General features: G+C 46.5%; 1 protein-coding gene and 1 long non-coding RNA gene across 3 annotated transcripts in view; one reads left to right on the forward strand and one right to left on the reverse strand.

Moving 5' to 3' along the window:
• Nucleotides 1-236: 236 nt before the first annotated feature.
• The window catches only part of RORA (RAR related orphan receptor A), a gene marked incomplete at its 5' end in the record, with an annotated part of 352,476 nt that continues 328,416 nt past the window's right edge, over nt 237-24,296 (forward strand). Inside the window, one exon of one of the 2 annotated variants that reach the window (XM_081887706.1) lies at nt 237-444. In XM_081887706.1, coding sequence (XP_081743832.1) covers nt 237-444 — 208 coding nt within the window. Of the gene's footprint in view, nt 445-514; nt 572-24,296 lie in introns of those variants that run through there. The other variant, XM_081887708.1, reaches the window with a different exon arrangement.
• On the reverse strand, nt 15,336-23,750 carry LOC309356389. The gene is made up of 3 exons (XR_014162751.1): nt 23,676-23,750; nt 17,639-17,739; nt 15,336-15,411 (listed from the first exon to the last, which is right to left on the reverse strand). It is a non-coding gene; the product is annotated as an uncharacterized lncRNA (long non-coding RNA).

Here is a 24,296-nt window from a genome sequence, read left to right on the forward strand (position 1 = left end):
TGCCTCCCCCCCCCCCCCAGCATCATTCCCGTTTGCAGCCTCCTTCTTCTGCCCCCTCTCCGTCTCCCCCGCCCCGTCCTGCCGGCCCAGGGAGCCACCCTGGCCCAGCCGCCGCGGCCGCCCCCCCTGGCGCGCTCGCCGTCTCCGAAGCCGGGCCGGGAGGGGGCAGAGGCGGCGGCGGCAGCAGCAGCAGCAGCAGCGCCAAGGCGAGGCGGCGCGATCGCCCAGCCAGAAACATGGAGTCCGCGCCGGCAGCCGCCGAGCCCGCCGCCGCCGCCGAGCCGGGCTCCGAAGCCGCCGCCGCGACCACGGCCGGCGCTGCAGCCCGGGATCCCTCGGCCGGCGCGGAGCTGGCCCGGAAAGGAGAGGCGCCGCCGCCGCCGGCTCCCAACCGCAGGCAGAGCTACTCGGGCAGCAGCAGCAGCGGCGGCGGCGGAGGAGGAGGTAGGAAAGCGGGGAAGGGGAGGGGAGGGGAGGGGGGAGAGAGAAGCCCCTCCGCCGGGATCCCCGCGGCCAGGGCCGGGGTCGACCCACGATTGCGTCTCCTTTCAGTCTCCAGATATGTATATAAGTATGTGTATATATATATGTGTGTGCGTGCGTGTTTGTATAGGGGTATGTGTACAGTATGTATATGTCTGCACATATATATATGTATATGTATATCTGGTTCGACATGCTACCTTGAAAACTTTTAATGGATTTTTTTAAAAAAAGAAAGAAAGAAAAAGAAACCACAAGCCTTTGCTTCCATGACAAGCCCGGCCTTTTGGTGGGAGGAGACTCCGAAGGCCCGTTCACACGTTCCCCCTGGTTGGAATGTTTTCGTTTTCGGAACTGGCCTGCCTGAAAAGGTGCGCTTGCCTTTCTCTCACGTGTCCCGGGCGAGGCGCGGGAGGCGAAGGGCCGGGCTCGTCTTTGCCGACGTGCACGTGTAGAGGCGAGGACGCGGGACTGGCCAGAGCCGCAAAAACATCGCCCCGCCGGAAAATAAAAGTCCCCAAATGCCATTTTGGGTCTGGGCTTTGGGGTGTGGGATTTATCTCCCACAAGGCAAAGAGGGTTTCAGCCCCAAGTCAAGGAATCAAACACTTTGGATTGGCAGGTGCTTCTCCCTCTCCCCCCCACTCCTTTTTAAATATAGGTGTCTGTTTTGTTCCATTATTAAATGGTGGACAGAGTTTTGGAGGGGCGGGGCTGGCTTCTTGCGTGGTTTCTTCCTGAAGCGTGTTGATGGAAGCGTTCAGACGAGCTCGAGCAGCTCCGTGTTTGCACCCTGGGGTGGTGCAGTTGTTTCCTTTGGAGTTGTTGCTGGCAGGTGGAGGCCGTTGACCTCTCCTTCCTGGATCTGACTGGCAGGAGTCCTCTGCTCGCCTCTCCTTTTTGAACGTCCCGCGTTGCGCGCTTTTCTCACGGTCTGGAGGCGAGCGCAGGTCAGGTCCTCTTGACACGTGCAGGTCACGCGAAGTTCATCGCCGGGCGGACGGCGGCGGCTTCACCGTCGGGGAAACAAAAAAGACCTCGCGGTTGCTGATGGATGCGCGGGCGCGCGCGCGCGTGTTTAGCAACGCGGGTCTACCTGGCTTTTTTTAGAGCAGGGAGGCGAGCGCCCCCCTTTTCTGCTTGGCGTGCCAACGCTTAAAGCCCAGAGGACTTCCAGAAACGTGGATTCGCGTGATCTGTTTTCTTTGTAAAACGAGGAAGGTGATGATGAAGGATGAACTCTCCTCTGTAAATAAAGTAGGCATGGTTGCTCGAGAGGAGAGATGCGGAACCGATTCACCCGGTTGTGAGAACGTAGCCATGCTCGCCTTGCTGTGCCAAGCTACAAGTTGGATTTAGCAAGCCCATGGCTCGAAGACTGTCTTCTGTCAGTGGGGGGTATTATTTTGGAGGCGGGGGGGGGGGCTGTCGGCGCAGCACTGGGCTTGGAGAGGGAAGGGGGCTTGCAAAGGCCGGCTAGTGCCCCTCTCTCGACGCTGCTCAAAATATGGCTGATCATGTGCGCTCCAATATTATTTGTTGTTGTTGTTTGTTCCTCCCAATTTAGGCCACGCCTTCCATTCCGAGCAGCTTCCTCCTTGGCTGGCGATCCCCGTACAGCGGGCGGGGGGGCGGCGGAATAAAAGATGATAGACACCCCTTGAAATCAGGAGTGCGTGCGTGCGTGCGAGTGTGTGTGTGTGTGGGGGGGCAATTTCCCGAGATTTTTTTAATGCAACTCTAGGGAGTGGAAGAAATGTGTATAATTATATTTGCAATATGTATATAGAGAGAGGCATTTTTTGGCATTTGCATGGGGCCTTGGGATGGTGGCTTCCACCAAAAGGAATGTAAAAGCTGGTTACATAACAACGTTAATCAGAAACACTGGCGAAAATGTGTCTGAGGAGAGCCAGATTTTTTTGGGGGGGGGGAATGTTTACGAAGCGGCAGGACTTTTGCTGTTATACAACCTCCCTTTTCTTCTTTCTTTTTTTGCTGGCTCCATCCCTCCTTAACTTTCTCTGCTTAATCCCACCTTATTGTTTACCCTGGAATTTTCCTCCCCCTTAAAGAAGAGAGCGGGGAGTGAGAGAGTGAAATCTACAGTGTGCAGAGAATACTCCAGCACTCCTCTCTCTCTCTCTCTCTCTCTCTCTCTCTCTCTCTCTCTCTCTCTCTCTCTCTCTCTGCACATCTCTGTTTCCTTCCCAGCCTGAGCCATGCAAGTCTGTGGGAAATTATGTAACCAGAGTTTGAGTGTGTGTGCCTGTTATTATTGCCATAGAAATAAAAAAAGGCCTGGGAGAAGGAGTAGAAGGCGACCTCGACAGTTGATGGCGATGGCGCCTTGTGCTCCATCCTTATCACGGTGATCTTAAACGGTTTAGGCTTTTGAAACTGCTAACCTGCTGACCCAAATGTGCAGTGATGCTGCTTTGCTCTCTTTCTCTATCCTCGTTGTCCCCCGCCCACCCCCAAACCAATTGTGGAGAGGATTAAATCAGGAGGGAAAGTGAAAATGTACACAGGCTCTGTGTGTGTCTCAGCACGCAAACACTGCCCTTATGTAACAATCTGAATGGAAGTAACAGGGGGGGGGGATACGTAAGTTAAGGGGACCGGCTGAGTTCAGGGGCGGGAGAGTATCCACCATGGAAAGCCTTAGCTGAGGGGGGGGGTGCAATGGGCCTCCTTTGTGGATGGCAACACTGAGCGAAGCAGAAGTGCCTCTGCTTTTGCAGGAGTTCTGGCTTCTATGCTCAGGAGAAGGGAGATGTTTGCAATGGCTGTTATGATGATGATGATGTAATAATGGAGTTGGCAGAAAATAATATCTGCTTCCAGTGTGTAAAATGGTTGGAAAAGTGGAACTGGCATTTCCTTCTAGCATAACATCTGCAGCAGAGCTGGAAGCTCATTGACTCTCTGAGCAAAGGCTTTGTGGATGAACGCTGCAGCTGCCTGCCATTTGATATCCTTAGGGGTGTAATGGAAGGGGAACCTGACTTGGGATTTATTCAAAGTGGGAGTGATGTCATCTGCCAGAGTCCTGGAATCATTGATGAAGTCTCCTTGCTCCAGCAATTGAATGTAGTGATGAGGAAGCTTACAAGTTTGTGACAGGGTTAGCATAGTTTTCTCATAATGAGAAAAATAACCAAGCAGAGGGGCTAGATGCTGCTTTTCTTTGATGGAGTTTCTACTTCAGGTGAGCAGTTTAACCAGTAACACTTCTTCACAAGATTTTCTAATCCAAAGTTAAAGTCTGCATTTCAGCATTTGACTCAATGTATTTTACAGGTTGAACCTATGGAGTTGGATAAGTAAGCAACACTGAATTCAATGGAGCTTAGCTCTAGGAAGCTACACATAGGGTTACATTCATGCTAAACTTCATGAATTTGGAATATTTATTTATTTTTCAATCAATCAATCATTCCAAATTTATAACATGCCCTTCCTCCCCAAGGGGAGCCTAGTCTAGCTCACAACAGTAACATTATATAATTTTTAATAATAATAATAATAATAATAATAATAATAATAATAATAATATATTTTGGACAGAAGTTGAAACCAGCAGTGTAAAAGTGCATGTATCCCAGATGAAGGGTACTTGATTTCTCTGGATGCTTCTGACCAGCACTTGTAAACGGGCATTTGCGATGGCATTGTGGATGGGGAGGTCCAAAGTGCTATCTCATGGTGTACATAGGACCAAGAGACATAGATGGTGAGGGAGCTGCTGCAGTGACCTGCAACACCTGTGCCATGTTTGTCTTCCTGCCCAAGAATGTGCAAAACTATACCTGCAGTAAGTGCAAGCTGGTTATCTTGCTGGAAGAGAAGGTACAGCAAATTAAAGCCTCAGCGCCTAGGACTTGCCGATCGAAAGGTCGGCGGTTCGAATCCCTGCGGCGGGGTGCGCTCCCGCTGCTCGGTCCCAGCGCCTGCCAACCTAGCAGTTCGAAAGCACCTCCGGGTGCAAGTAGATAAATAGGGACCGCTTACCAGCGGGAAGGTAAACGGCGTTTCCGTGTGCGGCTCTGGCTCGCCAGATGCAGCTTTGTCACGCTGGCCACGTGACCCGGAAGTGTCTCCGGACAGCGCTGGCCCCTGGCCTCTTAAGTGAGATGGGCGCACAACCCCAGAGTCTGTCAAGACTGGCCCGTACGGGCAGGGGTACCTTTACCTTTACCTATCCACATTTCGAGCTACTGGGCAAGATGAAGAAATTCTCAATAGAGCAAAGTGGACTGTCCTGGAACAGTGACGCAGGTGGGGTACCCCTAAGGAGGAGGAAGATTGCCCATTCCAGGAGGTGAACCTCTGGAGGAACATGGCACACAGAAGCAGGGCTTTCAGATGCCATGCTGTGTCACTGGAGCTGTAAAATAGATCTCATGCACTCACTTCAGACACCAATTCTGGGCTAGATTATCAAGGACAGCAGTTGCAGACTTCATATTACACTGAGGTGTCTGTGGAAGGTATAGTGGACAGGACAATTCCTGCCACTCCTCAGAGGAGGAAGAGGCATGTGGTGGCGTAGGGGACTGAGGGGGACAGAGGCAGCAGTGTGTTGAGTTAACAGGGTGTCCCAGGAGATGTGCTATCTTCCATGTGCAAATATTCACAATGTGATGGAGAAGTTGCCAAGTCTTACAAAGCCACTGACCACAACTCCCTTCCTTCTGATTCATGTGGGTACAAATGATACTGCCAGACACAGCCTTTGACATACTATGAGACTCTGGGCAGGAAGCTAAAGGGCCTTGGGGAATAGGTGTTTATTTCATCATGCCTTCTGGTTGAATATTGTCACCCAGGAAGAGGAAAATACTGGAAGCAAGCCACTGGCTGTGCAGCTGGCATCATCAGGAAAGGTGTAGCTTGGACCATGGTCTTGGCTTCCGTGAGGAAGGACCTCTGGCAACAGATAGGTTGCACCTCACAGCAGTTCACAGGAATGTGTTTGCTAAGAGTCTCATGAATCTGATCAAGGAAAAGGTCAGGTGGGCCAAAGCTCAGAATGAGTTCAGGCATGCAAGAGAGGTTTAAAATAATAATAAATGTTTCTTTGGCTATGTTTGAAACAAGAGCAAGAACAAGCACATACAAGATGGAGAAGTGCTATTGGATGACTAAGAGAGGGTAGAACTACTCAACACCTGCTTGGCCTCTGTCTTCACTGGTCAACTTGACGTTGATACCAAGAAAGGTCCTAGAATAGATACTTAAATGGTTGGCCTGTGAGCACTTAGGAAAATACTTTGATTACTAAGACCCAGTAGGGGTTTCTCAAATCAAGTCATGCCAGACAAATCTCATTTCTTTTTTTGATAGTGTTACAACCTTGGTGTATCAGAAGAATGCTATCTCTTGCTTGGACTACTGCAATGCGCTCTATGTGGGGCTACCTTTGAAGGTGACTTAGAAACCACAACTAATCTAGAATGTGGCTGCCAGACTGGTGACTGGGAGTGGCTGCTGGGACCATATAACACCGGTCTTAAAAGACCTACATTGTCTCCCAGTATGTTTCCAAGCACAATTCAAAGTGTTGGTGCTGACCTTGAAAGCCCTAAATGGCTTTGGCCCTGCATACCTGAAGGAACATCTACACATCAATCATTCAGTCTGGACACTAAGATCCAACTCCAAGGGCCTTCTGGCTGTTCCTTCACTGCAAGAAGTGAGGTTAGAGGGAAACAGGTAGAGGGCTTTCTAAGTAGTCGTGTCTGTCCTTTGGAACGCCCTCCCATCAGATATAAAGGAAATAAACAACTACCCAGTATTTGACTTTCAGAAGACATCAGAAAGCAGCCCTGTATAGGGAAGTTTTCAGTGTTTGTTGTCTTACTGTGTTTTTATTTGTAGGAAGCTGCCCATACTGCCTGGAGTAACCCAGTTAGATGGGCAACATATAAATAATAAATAATAAAATTGTAGAATTGTAGAGTTGGAAGGGACCCCAAGAGTCATCTAGTCCACCCCCTACAATGCAGGAATCTCAGCTAAAGCATCCATGACAGATGGCCATCTGACCTCTGCTTAAAAACCTCCTGAGGGAGACCATAACCAAGAGCTCTTACTGTCAGAAAGTTTTTTTTGTATGTTTAGTCAGAATCTCCTTTCTTATAACTTGAAGCCATTGCCTTGAGTCCTGCCCTCCAGAGAAGGGAAAAATAAGCCTGTTCCCTTTTCCATGTGACAGCCCTTGAGATATTTGAAGATGGCTACCATATCTCCTCTCAGTCTCCTCTTTTCCTATCTTGGGCTGCAGCTCCCTCCTTACACCATTTATTCTGTTGTCACCAGGTTGGGCATTGCTTTCCTTTGGGGTGAAGACACAGGCAAAGTAGGTGTTGAGTAGTTCCGCCTTTTCTCTGTCACCTAATAGCATTTCTCCGTGTTCCCCATGCAGAGAACCTACCACTTGCTTGTTCTTCCTCTCACTTTGGACATAGCCGAAGAAACCTTTATTATTATTTTTACCCTCTCTTGCAAGCCTGAGCTCATTCTGAGCTTTAGCCAGCCTGCCTTCCCCCCTGCAACTGTTGGCTACTTATATATACTCCTCCTTTGTGATTTCTCCTTTCCTCCATTTCTTATACATGCCCTTCTTAATCTCAGCAAATCTGTAAGCTCCTTATGCAGCTACACCGGTTTCCTTAGATGTTTCCCACTTTTCTTTCTTGTTGGTTTTGTCTGCATTTGGGCCTTCAATATTTCTCCTTTTAGGAACTCCCATCCTTCTTGGACTCCCTTCTCATTGAATATTTCTGACCACGGGATCACACCCAGTAGCTCCTTAAGCTTTTTGAAACTGGCCTTCTTAAAGTCCAGAGTGCGCGTCCAACTACACTCAGCTGTCCCTTGCCTTTGTACGTTCACTTCCTCCCAAGTTTCTGAGTTCTTCGACTTATTTGATCAGTTCCTCCCTGTTGCTTCTTCTGCCTTCTGGGAAATGAAGTTGTCAGCAAGGCAATGGGGGAATTTGTTGGACCTTACATTCTTGGCAGAATTTGAGTTTCAACAGATATCAGGGAAATTGAAGTTTCCCATGACTACTATGTTTGGAAATCATCTTTAGGAAGGCATCTTTCAAGTCTTTAGTCTGGCTTGGCAGTCTATAGCAGAGACCTACAGCAAGGTCACTGTTGTTTCCCTCTCCTGCATTTTTTACCCATATATTCTCAATCCACTTTTCATACTCCAGGTCATTGAGTATACAAGTGCACATATATATACAAATGTTCATATCCTTTACTACTACTACTGCTGCTGCTGCTACTACTAATATTGATTTCAGTAAGTCTTTTGAGTATTATGTGGCACCTGTAACAGTGCTAGTTCTGCCAGTCAAAGCAGTTGAGTGGGCACATGTAAGGTAAGGTGGGAACAATAATGTGAAAGAACTAGTTTGTATGGGTTAAATTGTGCATAAACACAGTGTACACCAAGTCACACACATGGCGGTATCAAAGGCATCATGCATCCACAGGATGTTTTGGTTTTCCTTTTGATACAACTGGGAAATTTGTATCCTGCCCTCCCCTGGCTTTCTCTGCCCTGCCCTGCCCCAGCCTCTTTCGCTGTTGCTGCTGCTGCCAAGATCGCTTAAGCAGCTTGTGGCTGTTGGCTTTTGAGGAGCAACAGTAAAAGTCTTGCTGAATGGCAGAAATGCATTAGTGCTGTAGTGGCAGCAACCCGCTGCGGTGTCTTTCATTTTGTAATTTGATCTAATAATTTTTGATAGAGTTCTAAAGCAACCCACTAGGACGGTGGCAAGTTTTAAGGAATTGATGTGCTCCAAGAAGCGACACCAGGGCTGGCATTATAGCAGCGTGAAAAGGTGCTGTGGAAAGGAAGCCAGCAGCAGTGTGAGAGCAAGCTGAATGCAAAAGCTGGCTGGAGGTGGCAAAGCAGCACTTGGATCGAGATGACCTCCATTGTCGGACTCAGTTGCATTACAGCTTTCAAGGATGCCAGTTTACTGCTAGGATTGTGCTGTTTCTGCACAAAAGAGACACTGGAAGATGGGGTTGAGAAAGAAATCTAAGATAGGAAGGTGAGATGTGCTTGCAGGATCAGGCCATAGGGGGCCCATGTCATGCAATATCCTCTTCCCACAGTGGCCAGCCAGGTGCCGTGGAAAACCAGCAAGTAGGACCAGAGCACAAGAGCTCTGCCTCCCTCCCTCCCTCCTGTGGTTTCCAGCAACTGGTATTCAGAAGCATTTACTGCCTCCAAACAGGGAGGCAGACAGAGCATAGCCATTGTGGCTAGGAGCCACCCATAACCTCTTCCATGCCTTCGCCCAATCCTTTTATAAGGATTAAAATCTTTAAATGAGTTTTTGCACACTGCAGGGGTTTGCAGAGCCCCCAACCCCCTGCTCCATGCTTGTGTCATGTCAAGGAGTGGCATTCGAGTTATGGGATGGTGCCTCTGTTCTGTCCCAAGATTGTGTGGCACTGCTGCCATGTTAGATGTGGACATCTCTGCACAGTCTAGTCTCTGTGCTTAGATGACCCGTGCATTCTGGAACCCTGCACAATGAGGGTTTTTCTGGAACACATGGAAAGCCTTTGCACAGAGAAGTCTGAGCATGCAGTTGTCCTTTGCAGATGTGCATGCCTAATGCACAGACCATCTGGGGCCTCCCTGCCCTGTTTGATGTTCCTTCGCCTAATGCAGGTGTGCAGAGTGCTACGGGAGTGTTTGTGGTTCAGTCTGCGGGTGGGCGAATGTGGAACCTTGAGCCCAGCCAAGGCTGAAAGCTTACTGACTTGTCTTACCCTGTTGGCCAGCTGTGTAAATGTGAATTGCTTTCAGCTTCTCTGAGCTGCTTTCAAAACAGTAAAAGCGTCCTGTGCCACCTTAAAGGCTAACAGATTGATTGCACCATACGCCTTCATGGACTGTATCCCACTCCATCAGGAGCTGGGCTGTAGTCCAAGAAAGCTGCTGCCACAATAAATCTGTTAGTCTTTAAGATGCCACAGGACTCTTAAGCTGTTGCAACAGACTAATATGACTGAGAGCTGTTTCAGGTGTCTCTGCCACCCTGTAAATTGGGAAAGATGTTCATGGGTGCTGAAGGTTCAGCTGCTTGAAACTTGGTAGAGGTCTGTTTCTTTTGAGCTTATTTCTGGCTATGATTATTAACATGTGTGTACCTTTGTCACTATATTGACCCTGTGGCATGTTGAACAATGGAACCATGATGCCTGGTTGCTTGAGGAACTACATTTCATCCTTCAAGATTACTGGCTTATCTCTACATGACAAACTTGTGTCAATTTTATACCACTTTAGCTGAAACAGCTTCCTCACTAAGAATCCAAGGAATTTACACTTGGTTGAGAGCTGAGACTTCTGCTTCGCTCTCCTTCCTATAGAACTACAGTTCCCAGAATTCCTTGGGAGGGAAACATAATAACTACTCTTTTAGGTCCATATGGGGATGGGGAACCTGTGGCCCTTCAGATGCTTTTGGACTACATCTCCAACCATCCTTGACCATTGGCCATGCTGGCTAGGCCTGATGGGAACTGGAGTCCAGCAATATCTGGAGGGTAATTGATCCCCCATCCCTGATCTATTGTGTAGATATCTCCTGCAAATTTCAGGCTGCCATGGCTTCTGTTAAGACGGCTGGCTGACCCCATTGTGCTACCTGAACTGTTGTGAAGAAAAGACAGGCAGTTGTAATATTACTGATGTAAGACTTCATGCTCCTTTGCATGAAGTCCCCTTTGGTCTGGGTGTTGTCTTTAGAATACTGAACTGGGTTGTCAGCTCTGCACAAAAACTCAAGGCTTCAGAAAGAAGAATTCATGTTATTTCTATTTAGACTATTATAATTAGGTAATGATGTTATTTCAAATCAGGAGATGGAGCAGCCTCACAAGAAGATCCCCTGCTTTGGCTATTTAGCTTTCTTGTGTATGTGGAGTTTCAGCCATTTTCCCTGACTGATTTCATAAAATTTACATACACACCACTTGATTGTAAAAAAAAACCCAACCCCTCCACACACCTCTAAATGGTTTACAATAAAGATAAAACAATAAAATTACCAATAAGAAGAATAAACAAGAGTCATTTAAATCTTTAAAACTTAAAAGAAAATAGACTAAAAATAGATTCAAGCTTGCAACAGCTTTCGAAGCATCTGGATAGGCTTGCCTAAACAAAAGTGTTCTTAGCACTGAAGGTGCCTGTCTGACATAAATAAGCAGGGAGTTCCAAGGTGTGGAACGGATATTATGTGGCATCTGTAAGAATGCCAGTCCCACCGGATCAAAGAGGTCAGGCATCCATGTATGGGGTAGAGTGATCTCTTAGGTAAAGTGGACTTGTTGCCGTGGCTGCACCCAAATCCAGATCTGGAGTGTTCCCACACAGCCCAAACCAGTGGCTAGAAGCTGAACAAGCCAAGATTACTGCCTCATTGATAGGGAAGGTGCCCAGCAACATTTAGGTCATACCTAGAGAATCCAGAGCTCTCATACTACTGCCTGCTACTCACAAGGGCTGCTGTTACACACCTATTTCTTCCATAACCTGTGCCATTCCTAGTCGAGGCCTTTCCTGGGGTGTCTGCTTAGAGAGAGGCTCAGCGAGTGGCCAGAAGGGAACGCTATTCCCAGCAAGGTCTTCCTGGTGCTGACACGGCTTCTTTTTGATGCCTGGAATATGTGCCAGCTGTTCTTGATGCTAATGTCGCTCTGGATTGCTGATAAGTTTGCATGATGCATGAATGTTCAAAGCAAGAAGGTGTCTGTTTTCACAGTGCTGGGCTGGTTGTGTGTATGTGTGTTGGTTGCACCTCCTGGCAGTTGATACATCATGGGAGAGGGAATCCTGGAGAATCTGTGTTCGATTTAGTAAGAAAAACGTCTTAGTCCTTGTGTGAAAATGCCTGGCCATTGTACGATGAAATACGGTAACTGAAAGCATCTTGGTGGGCTTCTAGTGGCCATTGGAGGTGCTCAGCGCACTCCCTTGCCCACATCCCCCTGTGTCTACAGCTCACACCTGTAGGCTCCCACCCACCTGCAGTTTTAAGCATAGTCCAAAATACCCACCCCCTTCCACTAATTGATGTCCAGCTGACAACCCCCCCCCCCGTTCTTCTCACATGGGCACTTTTCTTACTTTTGGACTCTGCAGTGTTGCCTGGAGCCAGGCAGTCCTGGTATATTTTAAGAATGATGCACCCCATGATTTAGAGACTTTCCGCTTATGGAGACTTCAGTTCTCCCTTTGGCAATTCACGGGTAATGATAAATCATCTCCAGAGAGGAGAACATGTGCTTCTCTCTTCCTAGCAAAGAGTCAGCCTGACTTCCATGCATCTGTGTTCAGAATTGAAGTCCCACTGAGTTCAGTGGACTTACTCTGAAGTAAGTGTGTGCACCACCACCACAGTTTAAGAGCTTTTTGAGCTCTAGTGGTTGGCCTTTGAGACAGCAAGGGAGATACCCCCCCCCAATACTTTATGTGTCTTTGTCGTAGGGCATGGGTGTAGCCAAGGGGGGCGGCAGCTGCCCCCCATCAAGTAAAACAATAGAAATACTTAACTAACTGACCAGTCGGGTCAGTTCTGCCTCCCCAGCAAAAGTTCTGACCCCCTAACAAAAACCCTGGCTATGCCCATGTTGTAGGAATATGGGAGAAGTTTGACTCTGTTTGTACTTCAAGGCAAATCTGCCAAATCCACATTTTCCAAAACAATATGGAGAAGTGAAACACAGACGTCCTTAGAAATCCTCCCTTCTTCAGATTTTGCAGGTCTCTCTCTGGAGTGCAGTTCTCCAGCCCAGTAAAGTATGCAAAAATGCATTGTTTTAGGGGAAATAACATACAAAAATGCATTATATTAGGAAAAACTGCTTTGCATATTGGGCAAAATTGGTGTGTGTCTGTGTGTGTGTCTGAGAGAATGATACAATTTTGGAGATATTCAGACTAAAGGACTGATGAATTTTCATGAGGATATTTTGTGTGTGTGTGTATCACAAATTGATATGGAGAACTGAACTGAAGATTTGGAAAAATGAGGAGCTGAGAGACTTGTCCTCTACCAATTGTGTTTTGTCTCCGCCCTTATGAACCAAATGTTGTAGCTACAGAAGCAGCAGAGATGTACTTATTATTATTACTTTTATTAGTCGCTTGTTACCACAAAGGTATCCAAGCAACTTACATTTTAAGACATATACTTAAATACTTATTTCATAAAATAAATTTATTTTTTCATAAAATTTATAAACCTCCTGACTGTGAACAACCCCCCCCCCCAGTGGCTTAGAAAGAAGATAATAGAAATATCAGTTAAAACAGTTAAAATTAACTATTTAAAAAGTTATTAAAATCAGCAAAATACTAAATACAAATTAAAGTATACAACAACATTCTACATGTCTGTGTAGGCTTGTCTGATCAAAATTGTTTTTAGCAGATGCCGAAAACAGTACAATGAAGGCACCTGCCTAATGTCAACAGGCAAGGAGTTCCAAAGTGTAAGTACTGTCACACTAAAAGATGGATTTTAAACAAGTGCAGAATGACTTTTGCAGTTATGTGATGCTTGTGGTTGTGCAGAGGAAAGAGAAAAATTAATAGAAAGCATTGGCATTTCATACAATTTATAAAAACGAAACAACCACACTAAATGGTTGGCATCCGTCTGTTTTGGAAGTGCCTTTGCTGGTGAAGTCAAACCTTTGGAGAGTTACAACGCCTGCTGTGACTGTAGAGACTGATACGAGAGAGACATGTTTTAATGCAACTGGGGCGCAGATGGAGGTGTTTGGCTCTGCTGCGGCAAGTGTACCACTAAGCACCACAAACTACCTTATATATGAGCCAGTCCAGAACAACCATTTCCACTGCTAAATCAATGGAGACTAATAATGCAAGCTCCCACCCCAACTAGCCCAGACAAAACTTTGGGTTTTGGTGGCTGGTGCTTCTGCTGTTTCATAGCCCTGAGCTATAGAGTTGATTTTTCAGCTGCTTTTTCTACCCTTTGAGGATTCATCAGCCATCAGGATCAAACCGAAGCACAAAACTTCCAGGAGCTGTGTACAGACTCTGGAGGGCTGTCCTTGAGCGACTGCAATTGTTCAGTGGCAGTGGGGAGAAATGGTCATTCTGTGCCTTAAGAGCAGGGGTCCGCAAACTTTTTTCAGCAGGGGGCCGGTCTACTGTCCCTCAGACCTTGTCGGGGGCCTGACCTTATTTTGGAAAAAAAAATAAAAATTGAACGAATTCCTATGCCCCACAAATAACCCAGAGATGCATTTTAAATAAAAGCACACATTCTACTCATGTAGAAACATGCTGATTCTGGGACCATCCACGGGCCGGATTTAGAAGGCGATTGGGTCGGATTCTGCCCCCGGGCTTTAGTTTGCCTACCCATGCTTAAGAGTTTTGTGAACTCTTTGCTTGGCCCAGTGGCGTAGCGTGGGTTGTCAGCACCCGGGGCAAGGCAAGTAATTTGCACCCCCTAACCCGTGGATTTGCGCCAACCCGTGGATTTGCGCCCCCTAACCCTAACCCCAGATGTTGCGCCCGGTGCAGCCGGCCCCCCTGCACCCCCCACGCTACGCCACTGGCTTGGCCCCACACCTTCTCCCTGCCCTTTCCTCTCTGTGCAAAACCCACTTCTTGTTTTACCCTTCTCTTTTAAATCCTACTTGTGTGAGAGTCACTCCTGTGAAAGAAAGACACTTCTGTGTCCAACCCCTCAGCTTCAGCCCATTGTGTGGAGGGGCGAGAAATTTCCCTGAAAGCCCGCAAAGGACTAGAATGTTGCCAGCAGCAGGCATGAGTTGGCTTTCTAGCTCTTTCTCTTTCTCAATGCTCCTGCAAAAATGCAGAATATGCAAGCAGCTCTGAATATATTCAGAATGCCTTTTGAAATAATACATTTTCCTACTTCCCTACATTGAGAGTGAATTTGAGAGTCACTGGAACCTTCTGCTTCTTATCATTCCTGCCCTCGTCTCCCCATGGTGGCCCAGTTGTTCCACTTCTGCTCTGCTGATGTGGCCCTTTGCTGGTTACCCTCATTTTTACTGCTTTGAATGTTTTGCTCCCTGATTATGAGCAAAAGGCTGCTCCCGCCCCCTTCTTCTTCCCTAGCACGAGTTGAACTTCTTGATAGCGTAACAAATTTTAGCTTAGCTTGCTACTATTCTAATGAGCTTCCTTCTGGCTAGATAAAAAAAAAAATTAAGCTGCAGCCTTGCTGGAAAAGATTCCTGCACACGGATTTGACAACTAAGTTTAGCCGATTGTTAAAAAGCAAGCTATGATTATGGGCTGGCAGCCTGTGCTACCAGTTCTGAATTTTAAAGAAGCAGAGATCTAATGCTTATTGGCAAAACAATCCCCGCTCGAAACAATATGTTTCAGAAGGGGGGGGGGGCAGCCTGAGCAGCTTTGGCATTTTTGCCAAGAGGGTTGGGCGGGGGGGGGGGGGGGAGAGAGAGAGCACATGCCTGTTTTTCAAGCTGCTTCGGCTCCCCCTAGAGAAAAGCATCTCTACTTCCATCCTTTAGGGACCAGGTAATAAAGTCCCTCTGGAATGATCTGCCCTTTATTTGGAAATGAAATGCATTGCTCCAAAAATGTCTCTTCAGCAACCCTTTTATGGATTCCGATGTAGATTATTCTCTTAGCTGCTCAAATATTTGTTGAATATTTGATAACTTTCTTGGGCATGCCATGCTTTTTATTTTGTTTTCATAAGACCATGAGACGAGCCTGCTAGATCAGACCAGTGTCCCACTCAAGCAGATGCAGGACCCAAAGGCTGCCTCTTTGCCCAGGACGGCCCCCATGGCAAATAGCAATGGATAGACTTATCCTCCATGAATCTGTCCAATCCATCACTGCGTCCTGTGGCAGAGAGTTCCACCGTTTAACTATGCACAGCATGAAGAAATACTTTCTTATGTCTATCCTAAGTCTTTCAACATTAGATGTTCATGAGTTCTTGTGTAATGAGAAAGGGAGACAAACCTTTCTCTGTCCGTTTCTCCGTGCCATGCTTAATTTTATAAACGTTTGTTATAGTACTTCATCCTTGTCTTTTTTTTAAAACTAAAAAAAATCCCAAATGCTGCAGCCTTTTCTCACAGGAGAGTTACTCCATCCCTTCATCATTCTATATAATATAACATAATATAGAGGCATATAATATAATTATAAAATCTTCTCTCTCTCTCTCTCTCTCTCTCTCTCTCTCTCTCTCTCTCTCTCTCTCACACACACACACACACACACACACATGATGTTAGATTTTGGGTCTGTCAAATGAATCTGATCAATCTGAATCAGAGCAAGAAATGCTGTGAAGTCTGGAGCACTCTGATTTTGATTAAAAAAAGAAGTCACATTTGATAAAATTTGGCTGGAAAAAACTGCGTGTATTTGGCATATATGTTTCAACTCTGCCGTTGCCCAAATGGCTGTTGCATTCACTGTTTTTGGTATGAATGCTTCTGATATCAGATTGAATCTGCAACATGGGGTTTGTAGTATCTCATAATAAAAATATTGTGGCATTTGCAACAACATGTGTTCTTTGAAATATCAGAACACAGCAGAAAAATACAGAAGAAGCATTGCTGCAGCATGAAAGTGTGGAAATCCTTCCAAAGGAGCATGCAATAGATTTGACTTGAGCCTTCTGGATTCTAGCAATGCTGCCAGAATAATATTTGGAACAGACAGAAAAGCACTAGTTGAATCAAATTCCTTGGCACTGCATTTGAAGCAAGCTGCATTTTTCCAGGATAGATTTCTTGGATGGCACTGTATTTAAATTCTCCTCCCCCATCTATGGAGAACACCATAAACATTAGAGTTCTTAACAGGAAGTTTTAAAATTGCCCCATGAGACAGTGTGGCTTCTATGGTTTGGCAAGCAGCAGAACGTCCCCTGTTACAGTTTTAAACAGCCAAGTAACTTTTTGCTGGATGCCTTTGCAGAGTATTAGCACATATTTAGGAGGATTGAACAGTACAGCCTCTCTTGTACTCTACCATTAAAGGATGCAGGTGGAAAGTTGTCGGTCTGAATACTCCCCTATGAAGCAAAAATCCCTGAACACAGACATAACCTGAGGGGAGAGAAGCATAAACCAGACCCCTTTCCCTGACATGCTAGCTTTCTACAGGCATCTGAAGTTCTACAATATTGAGCCACTCCACTTCCAGTCCTTCAGTGGTCCCAACCATGATGGCTACATACCCTCCAGCACAAAGCAGTCCAAATCCAGGATACCATCTTCCACATCCCACACAAGATTGCAGACATGAAAAAATGTTTATTGGGGCATGGTGCGCAAAAACACACATTTTGGGGCACTGCACAAGATCGTAGACCTGGAAAAAAAACACGTTTTTTTTTGGGGGGGGGGTGAGATGTCTTCTCAAAACTGCATGAGAGCAAGGTACCCAAAATAGCTGCTTTACTCTCACAGGAAAAAATTGCATGTCCCGGTTTTGACAGTTGGCAGATATGTGGCTCTGTTTTACCTCCACTGTCGGAGGCAGTGAACTTCTGAATACTAGTTTCTGGGAATCACATAGGCATTTGGTTGGCCGCTATGAGAACAGGAGGCTGGACTAGATGGGTCAATGGCCTGATCCAGCCGAGCTCTTCTTCTGGAATCATGGAATTGTTGAGTTGGAAGGGACCCCAAGAGTCATCTAGTCCAACCCTCTGCGATGCAGGAATCATACCTTATCTTCTCACAGTTTGGGGAGGGGGGAAGGCTCGACCACACAATTCTGCTACCAGTGCCCATTCAGGCAAAACCACCAGCAGGGCATGATCACCCTCACAGCATTTGAGTCAGCCAAAGACATTTCTGGGCTGGGACCACCTCCCTGCTCTTCCAGTTCGCCTCTTGTCTCCCTGCTTCCCTTCCCTTCCCATAGCATCAGGGACAGCAGGCCCTGTGGAAGCTCAATGACATTGCCTGCTCTTTATCCTTCCACAAGGTTCATGGAAGCAAAGTAGCTGCAGCATTTTCACTTCTGCAGATGGGCAAGCCTGCCAGCCTGCCAGGAAATGCCATGGAGGAGCCAGAGACATCTGTGATAATGAGTGAATTACCTCACTAGGTCTGACCCTCACAGTGCTGCTGTTTGGGAGCAGAAGCTTTCATGTGAATGGTGTTGAGCTTTCTCCTCTTGCTTGGTGTCTGTTCTCTTTCTCTGGAACAATGAAAAAGGAAATCAGCCGTAGGGGTGTATTTGAAGATGCAATGCCAAGCAACGGTTTTATGCTACTTCTATGATTTGCAGGGATACAGGGTTGGACAAAAGAATGCCGAGAATTCCAAGCAGATTGTAACTCTATAGAGGAATAAATTCTGTAGCAAAGTCCCGGTTTTAGTGCCCAGCAACGTCATGTAGGGTTGAGGATGTCCCCTTGCATAAAATCAGCAGTTCAAAAAATACATTATTTTTAAAGGAAAAATTGCCCATTAAAATGCATATCAATCTTATTTTTAAAAATCTGTTTTAAAAATTTGTATACAGTGGTACCTTGGTTTATGAACTTAATCTATTCCGGAAGTCCGTTCTTAAACCGAAACTGTTCTTAAACTGAGGCGTGCTTTCCCTAATGAGGTCTTCTGCTGCCAGTGTCTTTTTACCCTTCAGATTCTGTTCTTAGACCGAGGTAAAGTTCTCAAACCGGGACACTACTTCCGGTTTTGTGGAGTCCGTAAGCCGAATCATTCATAAACAGGACTGTTCTTTAACCAAGGTACTACTGTGTTGCTTTATTGTCAAAACCTCTAAGCAGTTCTTATTTTTTTTAGGTCAACTTGCTTTTGTCTTCTGAATTTTATTGAAAATCTTGGTGTGTACTTTATGATTTGTGTAAACTGATTAGCAGTTTCTAATAAATTTTAAGAGAGAGAGAGAGAGAGAGAGAGAGAGAGAGAGAGAGAGAGAGAGAGAATGAGAGAGAGTCCCTTTGCCTGAAATCCTGGAGGGCTGCTGCCAGTCTGTGTTGACAGTGCTGAGTTTGATGGACTAATAGTCTGACTGGGCGGGACATGGTCAAGGTATATAGTGTCATGCATGGTGTGCAGAAAGATGACCAAGAGGAGTCTTTCTCCTTCTTTCATAATACTGGAACCTGGTGGAGTCATCCTTCAAAGCTGAATGTTTAGGAAAGACGAATGGAACTCACTGCCACAAACCGTGGTGATGGTCACCAACCCTGGGCAGCTATTAGAGGGATTAGACAAAGCCACGGAGGATGAGGCTATCTGTAGCTACCAGTCATGATGGCCGTTGCGAGGGGAGGCAAGCAGGGAGAGTGTTGTTGTGCTCTGGTCATGTTTGCATTTATGTATGTATGTATGTATGTATGTATGTATGTATGTATGTAATAAAATTTACACAGACATGGATATCCAGAAGAAGGGGTCATCTGAGACATATGTGCCCAATAATAATAATAATAATAATACTGGAAAACTGTAGGAATTATCTAATATTAAAGGTCCAGAGAAAGAGATTTAATTCATCTTTAAGTGTTGCCTTTCTCATGAGAGGCTCTGGCAGATGGCTGATTCAAAGTGCGTTTACCTTGAGCTCAGTTGCATTAGACTGACAGCTTTTCATAGTCAATTGGATAAGGCAGCAGCCGTCAGAATGGGAGCAGCAGCGTGGGGACAGATAATGGGGGCCCTGAAATGATGAACCGAAAGTGAGCTCAGTCCATGACGTGCTTCCAGTTTAGCTTGTTGTGAAGGCAAGTAGTTACATGTATGCATGCACACACGCATGCACACAAGCACGCGCACGCCATGGGAGATTTTGGGCATTTTGTGGTATGCTTTTTGGACGCATATGTCAGGTGAGCAGGCAAGCACCTACACCCATTCACCTTTCTTTGGCCTGGGGCCCCATTCACCCTTGTCCAACCCTGCAGGGCCCCATATTGCCAGTGGTGGGCGTGGCCGGAGGTGGGCACAGCCAACCTGCCCTCTTGCGTGTGTGCCTGCACACATGCCCAGAGGCACACAGCCCCTCCTCTTTAGATGATGTGTGCAGATCAGCTCAGGCAATTGAGTTATCAACTTGCTGGCCAGATGCACCCACCCCAATGTTGTGTCTGCTTTACCTTTCTCCTCGGTGCCCGATTCTGTGCCATGAAACTTTCTGTCCCAAGGCATCATGCTGCTAAGTGCAGCTAGGTAGCTATTTTGTAAACACTGGGCTCTGTATCCTCTTACTTTGAAATGTGGCAAGCTAGCCGCCCTGCTGTGTTTAGGCCTGACCCCTTGCCCATTCCAATGAAGGAAGCCCCAGGCTTCTGTCCCAAAGGCATAGGAACACTGAAAGCTGCTTTTCTGAGGCTCCATCCAGCTCAGTATCTAGCTCAGTACTGCCAACATGGAGGGGGATTCCAGGGTTCCAGGCAGGGAACACTTGCAGAGCTTCCTGGGATTGAGCCTGAGACCTTCTGCAGGCCAAGCAGGTGCTCTGGTACCGAGCTACGGCACCAAAAGGGTTAATACAGAGATTTTAAATTTTTTTAAAGCTCCCAATAGCCAGGCTGAATCTCGCCTTAACATGAAGGGATAGAAGCAGGAGCAAGGTGCCTTTAAATCTCACAGATCACTTGACAGAGACACATCTTTGGCAAGAGGCCTCATGTCCTAAACCTGCAGAGTTAAATTTACCCAGCCTGACAACTGTATACTGAGGGTTGAGTTACATAACAGCAGTTGCTGTGTTTCACATTGCACTAATCCTAAAACAGAGATAATGCAGACCCTGCAAAACTGAATCTTTGCTGTGTGTGGAACCTGGTGTGGTGCCAGGACTTTTCCTATATGTACGTTCACGTTGCCACTTCTTTATGTTCTGCCATTTGGGCCACCTGCTAGCTTCTGAATATTTGAATTATAGGCCTGCAAGTCAACAGCACGGAGCTGCTGTGATCTAGTGGACGGGGAGCTGGACTAGGAGCAGGGAGTCCTGGGTTCAAGTTCTGTCCTTGGACCAGTTACTCCCTCCTAGCTGGAGGATTATTGTGAGAGTTACAATCCTGGCGTGGGGAAGAACCATGTTCAACACCTTGAGCCTTGAAGAAGAGTGAGGTTAAAATGCAATTAATAACCCAAGAAATATCTCAGGCCTGACAGGTGGATGTTAGTGCAAGGCAAGAACTGTGATACTGAAACCATTTATCAGCAGTAACTTTGGGGATCCACTGAAAACCCAGAGCTGCTCTCCCTCCCACTGACCCTTAGGTTTTGTGATCAACTGGACCAGTTGCCAGTAGCAGATTGAGCTTCCACCCAGAAAACTTCCATGATTAAACCATAAAGGTAAAGGTACCCCTGCCCGTACGGGCCAGTCTTGACAGACTCTAGGGTTGTGCGCTCATCTCACTCTAGAGGCCAGAGCTGTCCAGAGACACTTCCGGGTCACGTGGCCAGCGTGACGAAGCTGCTCTGGCAAACCAGCACCAGAGCAGCACACAGAACGCCGTTTACCTTCCCGCTATAAAGCGTTACCTATTTATCTACTTGCACTTAGGGGTGCTTTCGAACTGCTAGGTGGCCAGGAGCTGGGACCGAACGACGGGAGCTCACCCCGTCGCGGGGATTCGAACCGCCGACCATGCGATCGGCAAGTCCTAGGAGCTGAGGTTTTACCCACAGCGCCACCCGCGTCCCATGATTAAACCATAGATGGCTGTCAACCCAACATTTATGTATCACTGGTCTGTAGGTAATGGCCATGTATATCCTCAAGTGTTTTTATCTTGAAAGGCTATATTTGTAGTGGGTGGGGGACATTTCTCACTTGCATGAAAACCAAAAAGCCACAATGGCCTGAGATCTCCCGCGTCATCTCCTGATCATGGATCTTTTCATGAGTAACATTATGGCTCAACTTTTTGTAGCCGTGCTGAGAATATGGTGCTTTTCCTAAGCAGTTGTGTTTCACTTTTGCACATGTGGAAATTTGGGCATTGTGTTTCCCCCCTTGGAGTGCCCCCCCATGGTCAGGGAAGATGGGAGTTGGAGCCTGACAACATTTGAGGAACAAGAGCCCCCTGCCCTCATTTTGGCTGCAGGGGGAGAGTGTCAGTGCTCTGTTGACTCAGTGCCAAAAACACCAGAACAAAGGAATGGCTGCCCTAGATCTAATCCAGCCTCCTGCATCTGACAGTTGTTAGCATTGCATGCTTCAGAAGGAAGACTGAGAGGACCAGCAGGAGGCAGATGTCAGAACACCTTCTGCTAATCCTGAATAGTTGCTGTAGCTTCTGAAGACATGGCTTTCTCTGACCTTTCGCTGTAGGCAAGATAAAGGAAATGTTGATACACCCTCCCTACCTCCAAAAAAGGGTTGAATCTGAGAATGGAGAGATTTCCCCAAAATTGCTCTAAAATTTGTTCTGTTCTCTGTGCAGAGACTCTACTTGTTTGTGAATCTTCCTTAAACCTTTGTCTCCTGCCTTTGATTATTGGAGAGTATAAAGCAGAAAATGGATTTTTCTTTTTGCATGTTTATTTTTGTTGGTCTCAACAAGTGACTCCCACTCTGGGAATTTTTTGGCAGATGTAGTCAATGCTGCTGACATTCCTCTTTGCTACTCCCATTTGCCCTCACTGTCCTCAGCAGCCATTTTGTTTGATTGGTTATAGTGACTCAAACAATTTTTGCCTATGATGTTAAACCTAGCGTCTGATGTGATGTTTTCACAGGTGGATAAAGGGAGTCACATAAGTGGCCACAGCCAACTGGGTTCAGTGGCAGTGGGGGCAACAAAGGCCAAGGTGAGTGAGGGCAAAGGACATGGTAAGGGAATGCCATTTTGCAGGAGCCACAGACAAGGGAACACAGAAGTATTTTGAGTAGCATTTAAACCATTTGGATGCTTGGAGAGAAGGGTATTTCCCCCCAGGATTTCCCAAAATTAGTCAATATTCCTCCCAGTAAAGAGAGCCTAGATAATCTAGGTAATCTTGCCTACAGATTAACTAAGCAGCACCAACTATCAGTGCTCATAGGCTGTTAACTGTGTGTGCTAAGGAGAAGTTAAAATCTTTTCCTCCTGTTCCCAAAGAAACAGCAGGCAGACAATTGCTTGTTAGCAATGCTCAAACCACCAGCAGCAGCATTGTGTCAACCTGCTCAAGATGGTTTATAGGGGAATAAATGGCTAATTGGAGTCTCACTCAAACAAGACAAGCAGGACTCAGCCTTAAGAAACTATTAAGCCTATGCTTCTGTGCCCAAAGGTACTTGTTCTTGTTGGTACATTTATATATAGAGAGAAAGAATTTCCTAGGTACCAATATCCAAGTTTGGGGCAAGTTCTCTTTGATGAGAGAACCTCAGCAGAGATTTAAAATCACAAAGTATCAGCAAAGTAAAGCGTAGAAATATAGGTTTAGACTTTTAAAACATGCCCTTCCAAGTTCCTTAAAAGTTTACCTCTTCCCCCAGCATAGGAAAAGACCGCAGGTTTGGTAAGTTAAAAAATGGTTTACTTACAAATTTTTCAAAGGTCTGGTTCATGTGCTTTCCCATACATCAGTCAGAAAAGTTGCATAGGCAGTAAAATGCAGTTTACTTACAAAGTGGTAGAAGTTCCTAGATTATTGGTATAGGAACTCAACAGTTCCTGATGAGAGCCATGTGGCTGAGCCGCAGCAACCAATTCAAACCACTTCACACGCTGAGCTTCTCAAGTAGGGTACAACAGTAACTTGATGACTCATTTTCTCCCAAGGTAAAGGGAAATGACATAGCTAAGCCTAGCAGGACACATTACTCTATGATCCTAACCTCTTCATGCATTTAGACTTAAGCATGCTGGTTATATGAGGCTGGTTATCCCACAGTACTGTCAGTGTTGTTGTTGTTGTTTTAAAGTGTTGGTTCATGTGCCAAGGCATCATTTAAGCATTGGGGGGGGGGCAGGCCTATCACATGGGCTATTAAATTACTCATAATTGGGTGCAACTTTTACTAATCTGGTTGGACACTGTGAGAACTGGATGCTGGAAAAAATCATTTCCTGATTATTTCCCCTTGGTGTTGGAAGCTGTCACCATGTTTGGGTTTCAGAGGATGACAGCCATGCAGCTGATAAGCCAATAACTCACTCTGTGCGTTTGCTTGAAGAAATGTCTGCTGATGACAGGATTCAAGCTTCTTTCTCCACCCCAGTTCTTAGAGCTGAGACAGAGGAGAGGAGAGCTGCCTATGAGGAATCTGTTGCTGGTAGCCATACCTTTAAAGAATATAAGATGAGCCTGCTGGATCAGGCCAAAGAGGACCCATCTCATCCAGGATCCTGCTTTCACATTGGCCAACCTGACAAGCAGGACCCAAGCAAAGAGCCCTTTTCCCTCCTGCTGTCTCAAGCAGCTGGTGCTCAGAAGCATTGCTGTAGCCAGTCATGGAGACAGAGCATAGCCATCATGGTCGCCTTATCCTACATAAATATGTCCAATCCATCCAAGTTGGTGGTCCTCACTGCCTCCTGTGGGAATGGGTTCCACAGTTTAACTATGGGCTGCATGAAGAAGGACTTTGTTCACTGCATGTTGGGTCTGGGAGGGGGGCGTTTATCCTTGGTCTAGGAGGGCACAGCTCAGTGATCAAGACTTTTCCTGCAGAGAGCCCAGCTTTAACCCGTGACACTTCCAGTCAAGCAAAGGACCTTTGTCAAGGCAGCCCTCCAGTTCTTATTGGACTACAACTCCCATCAGCCCCTGCCACTA

Source organism: Podarcis melisellensis (assembly GCF_964234715.1).
Source record: "Podarcis melisellensis genome assembly, chromosome: 14".
Lineage (NCBI taxonomy): Eukaryota > Metazoa > Chordata > Lepidosauria > Squamata > Lacertidae > Podarcis > Podarcis melisellensis.